At 40.8% G+C, this 9,365-nt stretch overlaps 1 protein-coding gene across 1 annotated transcript; it reads left to right on the top strand.

Moving 5' to 3' along the window:
• Positions 1-5,302: 5,302 nt before the first annotated feature.
• Positions 5,303-6,574, top strand: LOC127527573 (olfactory receptor-like protein DTMT). The gene has a single exon (XM_051926677.1). It carries the CDS (start codon positions 5,303-5,305, stop codon positions 6,314-6,316), a length of 1,014 nt encoding a protein of 337 aa, XP_051782637.1. The 3' UTR covers positions 6,317-6,574.
• Positions 6,575-9,365: the final 2,791 nt, after the last annotated feature.

The raw sequence follows: 9,365 nt of genomic DNA, 5'->3' as shown, positions 1-9,365 counted from the left end.
AATTCCAACCCATTTTATTCCTACTTATTGACATATTGCTAGTCTATAAATCTGCTATTTTTAATATATTTAAATGATTTGGATAGGAATATAAGTAACAATCTGGTTAAGTGTGCAGATGATACCAAGATAGCAGATAATTTGGCAACCATTATATACAATACAACACAATACAATTTATTCTTGTATAGCCCAACATCACACAAGAAGTGCCGCAATGGGCTTTAACAGGCCCTGCCTCTTGACAACCCCCCATCCTTGACTCTCTAAGAAGATGAAGAAAAACTCCCAAAAAAAAACCTTGTAGGGAAAAATGGAAGAAACCTCAGGAAAGGCAGTTCAAAGAGAGACCCCTTTCCAGGTAGGTTGGGCGTGCAGTGGGTGTCAAAGGAAGGGGGTCAATAAAATACAATACAATACAATACAATACAATACACAGAACAGAACAAATCCTCAATACAGTATAAAAATAAAAATTTTAGAAGTACCGAGCAGAATTTAACAGTAGATGATATCACATGATAACGATTTGGATATATTTAGAGTCCTGGAGACCTCATCCATCAAGCTGCCTCCCCCATTTGGCCATTCCATGACTGAAAAAGCACTGGGCCAGCCAATCCGATGAAAGGACCCCTCTTTCCCACGATTCCTGCGATCCTCCATCAGGGATGATTTTACCTTAGGCAGGCAAAACAACTTGACAGGTGGGCCGTGGCACCAAGTGCCACATTTGAGTACCGAGAAGAGAAACAGAATAGGTGAGGGTTAGTATCAAATTCTAACTATCATGGTACTTATGTTTTAGTGCTAATGACTGACAACAGAGATGCAGTCTGTACAGTTCATCAGCAGCTCTAGTCAGGATATGCTAAACTGAAGTAGTGAGTCTTCAGCTGGGATTTAAAAGCTGAGACCGAAGGGGCATCTCTTATAGTAGCAGGCAGACCACTCCACAGTTTAGGGGCCCTGTAACTAAAAGCTCGACCTCCCATTGTTATTTTATTAATCCTTGGAATCATAAGCAGACCGGCATCTTGAGATCTTAATGTGCGCTCAGGTTTGTAAGTCATGATAAGTTCAAACAAGTAAGCCAGACCTTGGCCATTTAATGCTTTAGATGTTAAAAGGAGGATTTTGAAATCTTCCCTAAACTTAACCGGGAGCCAGTGTAAGGATTTAAGAACTGGAGTTATGTGTTCGTATTTTCTTGTTCTTGTAATAATTCTTGCAGCTGCATTTTGGATTAACGGGAGGCTGTATAAAGAACAATTGCAGTAGTCAATCCTACTAGAAATAAATGCATGAATTAATTTCTCAGAATCCTGTTTATTTAGAAAGCGCCTTAATTTCCTAACATTTTTAAGATGGAAGAAACATGTTTTGGGCAACTTTGTAATATGCGCTTTAAATGACATGCTAGAGTCAAAGGTAACTCCTAGATTGCGGGCTGATTCAGTAAAATTAATTGGGATTATATCATTACAGAGGGACTTGGACAACATACAGGCTTGGGCAGATTTGTGACAGATAAAATGTATATGTCAGTAAATGTAAAGTATTACACATAGGAAGTAAAAATGTTAGATTTGAATACACAATGGGTGGTCTGAAAATCGAGAGTACACCTTATGAGAAGGATTTAGGAGTTGTAGTGGACTCAACACTATCAACAGTGTTCAGAAACCATTAAGAAGGCTCACAGAATGTCAGGTTATATAGTGCCTTGATGTGTGGAGTACAAGTCACAGGAGGTGATGCTCAAGGTGCTTTATAATACACTGGTGAGGCCTCATCTGGAGTACCGGGTGCAGTTTTGGTCTCCAGGCTACAAAAAAGGACTTGGCAGCACTAGAGAAGGTCCAGAGAAGAGTGACTAGGCTGATTGAGGGCTACAGGGGATGAGTTATGAGGAAAGATTAAAAGAGCTGAGCCTTTACAGTTTGAAAAAAAGAGGATTAAGAGGTGACATGATTGAAGTGTTTAAAATTATGAAGGGAATTAATCCAGTGGATCGAGACTGTTATTTTAAAATGAGTTCATCAAGAAGCACGGGGACACAGCTGGAAACTTGTTAAGGGTACCTGCCTGAAAAAGGGGGACTGAGCTGCCTGTCATCTGTTCAGTTAGCCAATAAAAGGTGTCATTTTTCTTCACTTCTCATTACACAAATGTTAGAGAGTTTTTCTTTACATGAAGAGCTGTAAACACATGAAGTTACCTACTTGTGTAGTAGACAGTAGGACCCTAGGGACATTCAAAACTCAACTTTATGTTGTTTTGGAAGAATTAAATGGACAGGATTGACAAGCTTTGCAGGGCTGAATGGCCTGTTCTCATCAAAAGATTTTCAGATGTGACAGCTGATAACCAATAAGCGCTCAGCCTGAAATATAATACATACAGTATAATACAGCTTTGGGATCTGAAACAGACGACAGGCTCATTTGTTTGATGTCATATATTGTATGTACCAAAACTGAATGGAAAAAAGAAAAAACAGGCTGAGCCTGCAGCTAAGCCTGCCATCCTGTAAAGTATTTCTACAGCACTTACATTGTCTGGCAGCACATTGGTGGCTGTCAGGAGAAAGACCGAGGTTACAATACTTTGAAAACTTGACACTCTGCTAAAACTGTCACAGAATCGCATAATTTGTCACGCCCTGTGATTACTCAGTGTCACCCTTAGGTGAAGGCATCAGCACTCCACTTGTCAAGTTTGACTTCCTTTCTAATTACACTAGAATGACAAACATCACCTGAGACCAGTCTGACTAGAATACATGAATCTAAAAATCGGTTTAATTAGACACGAGTATACCTATTTTGTTTGAATAACAAGTATTAATTATCTTCAAATGTTATGAATAAGAGGGTACAAAAATAGATAGATAGATAGATAGATAGATAGATAGATAGATAGATAGATAGATAGATAGATAGATAGATAGATAAGTGTGAAAGGCACTATATAATAGATAGATAGATAGATAGATAGATAGATAGATAGATAGATAGATAAGTGTGAAAGGCACTATATAATAGATAGATAGATAGATAGATAGATAGATAGATAGATAAGTGTGAAAGGCACTATATAATAGATAGATAGATAGATAGATAGATAGATAGATAGATAGATAGATAGATAGATAGATAGATAGATAGATAGATAGATAGATAAGTGTGAAAGGCACTATATAATAGATAGATAGATAGATAGATAGATAGATAGATAGATAGATAGATAGATAGATAGATAGATAGATAGATAGATAAGTGTGAAAGGCACTATATAATAGATAGATAGATAGATAGATAGATAGATAGATAGATAGATAGATAGATAGATAGATAGATAGATAGATAGATAGATAGATAGATATTTATTTGTCCTTTTGACATTTTAGAGGAGCCCTTTAAATATATAAATTACATAAAGAGTTATATAAATATATATACGTACACATACACTTTTTCTTCTATGTAAGAAAGACCAGGATTTCATTAATGTGGAAATGCCAAGGATAATGATAGTATTTAATTTCTACAGTACCTTTTTATATTTAAGTATCAATTAAATTTGTTTACAAACAATACGAGAAAAATGTAATATACAAAGGAAGCAATATGAAAGAATTCTCATTGTGTAAGTCTTTAATGGTTAAAATGGGAAAAAACCTTGACTAACTTGATAACTTATGTTAAGGTCAGCTAGAGTGGATTCAGAATGTATTCAGACCCCTTCACTTTCTGCACACTTTATTGTGTTGTAGATTTAATTTTAAATGGAGTAATTTGCCATTTTTGCCCTTCAATGTATGCTCAATCTCCCATTATGACAAAAAAGCTAAACTGAAACCTCCCAATTCATAGAAGTATTCAGTTCCTTAATTCATTACTTGGTAGAAGCCCCTTTGGCAGCACTTCCAGCTTCGGGCCTTCTTATGTTAAGTCTCTACAAGCTTTGCATGTCTGAATTTAGCCAGTTTATCCCATTTTTATCCTCTCAAGGTCCATGTGATGCGTGAGTTGATGTCTTACACCCTAAAGATGAGGCTGCATCTCAGTACTTTAGCAAAACCAGCTTTATTCTCCTCAAAACAGGAACAGCACGGTTATTTATTGTAGAGAGATCTACCATCCTCCTATACACGGACCCGGCACACAGGCAAGGTCGGGGCCAGGTCACCCATTGGGCAACCGGCACTTTGTGCTCTGCAGTCGTCAGCTTGTTGTTGCTTCTGTGGCGCTGCGAACCTGCGGTTACCTCGGCGAACGGACAAGCAACCCTCAATAGACACGGCAGCTGTGCTTCTGCGTGTCATCCCATTAGGGAGGGTCTCAAAAGAGTTCAGAAGTCTCAGATTGGAAACATCTGTAAACTGCCATCTTCAGGTCTCTCCACAGATGGGGTTTAAATCTGGGCTTTGGCTGGGGCACTCAAGGTCACTCAGAGACGTGTCCTAAAGCCACTGTATGCTTCAGGTCAATGACATGTTGAATGTGAATCATTGTCCCAGTTTGAGGTTGTGTGTCCCCTGAAGCAGTTTTTTTTTTTCTAGGTGCGTGGGTGTGTGCCCTGCGGTGGGCTGGCACCCTGTCTGGGGGTTTGTTTCCTTCCTTGCACCCTGTGTTGGCTGGGATTGGCTCCAGCAGACCCCCATGACCCTGTGTATAACGGGTTGAATAATGGATGGATGGATGGATGGGTAATTAGGGGCCTGAATCACTAGGCCATGATGGGCAGTTTAGCCAGGACATATCTGACACAACTGTTCTTGTTTATTATATATTATATAAATCGTTACATTTCTCCTGAGCATTGTCAATTGGGGAGGCTTACGCTAATGTGCGCTTTTGAAGTTTTGTTAAGAATCTCTTCTTATCGTAGAAGTCCTCAGAAGGGATGAATGTTTGCTGGTAACATGTGTATGAGTGCCAGCGAAAGAGAGACCTGCACCCGCTGCTTATACCACTTCTTCCAGCACAGCCTCACAATGCATAGAATGCCCTCTCAAGATGCTGGCGTTGATGTTTCAGCTGACAAGCAAACGTTTCTTGGCCACAATTGAAGTCTTGTGCTGGTCAAGTAAGAACGAAATAGCAAAGAAAATGCAAGAAGTATGTAACTTTATCCATCCATCCATTATCCAACCTGCTATATCGTAACTACAGGGACACGGGGGTCTGCTGGAGCCAATCCCAGCCAACACAGGTCGCAAGGCAGGAAACAAACCCCCAGACAGGGTGCCAGCCCACCACAGGTAACGTTATATATAAGAACAAAAATCTTAAACATGTCTGCGAAATTTTCTGTATTGCAGGTCCAGATCCAAAACTGGAAACTCGTCATGTCAGAATCAAACCGCTCTAATGGGATGGTCGAGGAGTTCATCATCGTTGGTTTTCCAGGACTTCATGACCGAGCGAGCAAGAACATCATTTTTGGGTCTTTGCTCTCTGTGTATGTTTGCATCTTACTCAGTAACCTCCTGATCATTGGCATCTTCCTGCTTGATGAGGAGCTGCACACGCCAATGTATCTGTTAGTTGCCAATCTCGCTTTTAGTGATATCGTTATCACCACCACCATGGTTCCTAAGTTACTGGCTGTTTTAGGCTCAGGTTCCAATGTCATTTCCATCCCGGCGTGTTTCATTCAGATGTTTTTCATTAGCGCCACAATAGCGGTAGAATCCTTTATCCTTGCCCTTATGTCATACGATAGATATGTTGCGATCTGCAAACCGCTCCACTATTTCTCGATGACCAACAACCATCTGGTGACCAAACAGATCATCTCTTGCTGGGTGAGTGCGTTTATCCTCATGCTATTTCCCGTCATCACAACCTCCAGACTGCAATTCTGTGGCTCAGAAGTGATGAGTTGCTTTTGTGAAAACGCCGCATTGCACAGAGTAGCCTGCAGTGACACTTCCCTCAGCAGCTATGTCGGTTTAGCTTCAGGCATTTTCATAACGATAGGCCCATTTGCTTTCATTGTGTTTTCCTACGTACAGATCATAATGTCCGTTGTCAGAGCCAGCAGCTCCACCGGATACCGGAAGGCCTTCTACACGTGTAGCACACACCTGCTTATCATTGCCGTCTTTTACCTGTTCGCTATAGGAACTTATCCGGCGGGTAGAATTGCGAATGTGTCGGCAGACATGCGTATCATGGTGCTGCTGCTCCAGAATGTAATCCCCCCCTTGATTAATCCGATTATCTACTGCCTGAGGACTAAGGAGATCCAGAAAAGCTTCTTTAAAATACTGAAGAGAAATAAAATACTATCTAAATGCTTTTAAGGTAACAGATGTTTGCTGGAAAAATGATATGCATCTGCATTAAGAGCTTCTAAATGTTATCTATGACTCTGTGTACTGTAGATATGCTTACATTCAAAACATAAAAATGATATTGTGTCTTGTTTAAACTGCCTATAATAAACCTACAAAGAGTTTTTAAATAAATGTTCTAACTATATTCTCTTTGTTCAGTTTTTCTTGAAACTAACACATTTTTCTGCATTAGCACACTTGCATAAGAGAAAGAAGCAAGAGCAACATTTGAGTGTTGAGAATTTTGATTAAGGATCAATGCTATGAAAAGCCTAGGCCTGAAACAACGTTAAAAGGACGCCATTTATTTTGTTAGAGAGGCCTCTTGCCTGCCTGTCCTTCTCATGTGCCTTGTTTTGAGTTTCTGCGAGTCGAGCTGTGATACGAGGTCATCATGTGCTCTGAGGAAGCAAGCGGGCAAACTTCATTTTGAGAAATGAACGGGTCCTCCCTGCGAGGTGTTTGCATGTTCTCCCCGTGTCTGCGTGGGTTTCCTTCCACAGTCCAAAGACATGCAGTTAGGTGCATTGGCGATCCTAAATTGTCCCTAGTGTGTGCTTGGTGTGTGTGTGTGTGTGTGTGGGTTTTGTTTCCTGCCTTGTGCCCTGTGCTGACTGGGATTGGCTCCAGCAGACCCCCGTGACCCTGTACTTAGATAGATAGATAGATAGATAGATAGATAGATAGATAGATAGATAGATAGATAGATAGATAGATAGATAGTGTGACAAATAAAGGCACTGTCGACCCCTTGAACCCTCAGACCAGACGTCAGACACCAGATAAAAGTCCAAATAATGGTTTATTATAATAATACAGTGCACAAAGCACCCTCCTCTCCACAATATTCCAATACACAAATCAATAATCAAATAACAATAACCAATCCTCCACTCTCCCAGACACTTAGCCACCCTGCCTCCCAACTCAGCTCATCTGTCTGGGATCTCCCACAGTTCTTTATAGTCCTCGAACCGGAAGTACTTCTGAGCCCTCAGTCCATGTGATTATCCAGCACTTCCGGGTCAGGTAAAAACATCTCTTTTTCTTCAGCCCGGAAGTATATCATTTCTTCCGTTACTGTGACTTGCAAATACTTCCGGGCTATGCGAAAAATATAAATCCCTGGGCCTCCCTGCAGCGACTCCTGGCAGCCCCCATCATATCCAGCAGGACTGTGTATTATAACTCCACTATCCATGATTCCCTGCTGGTATTCGGGGCACCTCCATGCTGCAAAGAGGGCTCCTTCTGTCCAGTTTTCATACATGGGCCTTTCTGATCTCAGCTTAATTGTTAAGTATTGAATTATTAAGAATTGATTAACAAATGAAAGGCCATCGATCTTAACAGCCCAGGATTAGGCTGTGAGAATGAAGGGAGTGGTAATCACAAGTTGTGCTTCCCTTTGACTCTCCTCTGAAGAGTGACAGCATGGGATCCTCAAAGCAACTCTCCAAAGATCTGAAAACAAAGATTGTTGAGTCTCCTGGTTTAGGGGAAGGCTACAAAAAGCGAGGTTTAAACTGTCAGTTTCAACTGTAAGGATGGAATCAGGAAATAGAAGGCCACAGGCACAGTGGCTGTTAAACCCAGCAGGTCTGGCAGGCCAAGAAATATACAGGAGCGGCATATGAGCAGGATTGTGAGAATGGTTACAGACAACCCACAGATCACCTCCAAAGACCTGCAAGAACATCTTGCTGCAGATGGTGTATCTGTACATCGTTCTACAATTCAGTGCAATTTTCACAAAGAACATCTGTATGGCAGGGTGATGAGAAAGAAGCCCTGTCTGCACTCACGTCACAAACAGAGTCGCTTGTTGTATGCCAATGCTCATTTAGACAAGCCAGATTCATTTTGGAACAAAGTGCTTTGGATGATGAGACAAAAATTAAGTTATTTGGTCAAAACAAAAAGCACTTTGCATGGCGGAAGAAGAACACCGCATTCCAAGAAAAACACCTTCTACCTCCTGTCAAATTTGATGGAGGTTCTATCATGCTGTGGGGCTGTGTGGCTAGTTCAGGGACTGGGGTCCTTGTTAAAGTCGAGGGTCAGATGAATTCAACCCAATATCAACAAATTCTTCAGGATAATGTTCAAGCATCAGTCACAAAGTTGAAGTTACGCAGGGGTTGGATATTCCAACAAGATAATGACCCAAAACACAGTTTGAAATCTACAAAGGCATTCATGCAGAGGGAGAAGTACAATGTTCTGGAATGGCTGTCACAGTCCCCTGACTTGAATATCATCGACAATCTATGGGATGATTTGAAGCAGGCTGTCCATCAAATTGAACTGAACTGGAAAGATTTGTATGAAGAATGGTCAACAATACCTCCATCCAGAATCCAGACCCTTATCAAAGGCTATAGGAGGACAGCGTCTAGAGGCTGTTAGATTAGCAAAAGGAGGCTCAACTAAGTATTGATGTCATATCTCTGTTGGGGTGCACCTGTCTAATTCTGTTTTGATGCATATTGCATATTTTCTGTTAATCCAATAAACTTAATGTCTCTGCTGAAATACTACTGTTTCCATAAGGCATGTCAGATATTAAAAGGAAGTTGCTACTTTGAAAGCTCAGTCAATGATAAACAAAAATCCAAAGAATTAAGAGGGGTTCCGAAACTTTTTCATATGACTGTATAAAGCGGATTGGTGAATCAGGGTAGTGGCACTACGATGCCAGGTATAAGACCCATCTTGGACTTTAAGTAGAAAATCTCGCTTTAATGTCCCGTCAACGTACTCATCCTCAACTAGAGTTACAGAGTCTTCAGAAGCAATGGGAGGGCTGAGGTTGCAGCTGCAAGATTCAAAAAAGCTACAGCTGCTGGTTATCTGAACACATTCGGTAAACGTGTTGTTCAGGACACTTCAGTAGAACATTAGGACATTAGAGAAAGGTGGAGGAGAACGGGGCATTCAGCCCAAGAAGCTCGCCAATCCTATTCATCACTAATCACATCATGTCGAGACTTTTGTTTTTTCTGAGGGTCCCTAA

The sequence above is a fragment of the Erpetoichthys calabaricus genome, chromosome 4 (assembly GCF_900747795.2).
Source record: "Erpetoichthys calabaricus chromosome 4, fErpCal1.3, whole genome shotgun sequence".
Taxonomy (NCBI): domain Eukaryota; kingdom Metazoa; phylum Chordata; class Cladistia; order Polypteriformes; family Polypteridae; genus Erpetoichthys; species Erpetoichthys calabaricus.
Note: the sequence above shows the minus strand (reverse complement) of the source record. Positions and strands in the feature narration are given on the sequence as shown.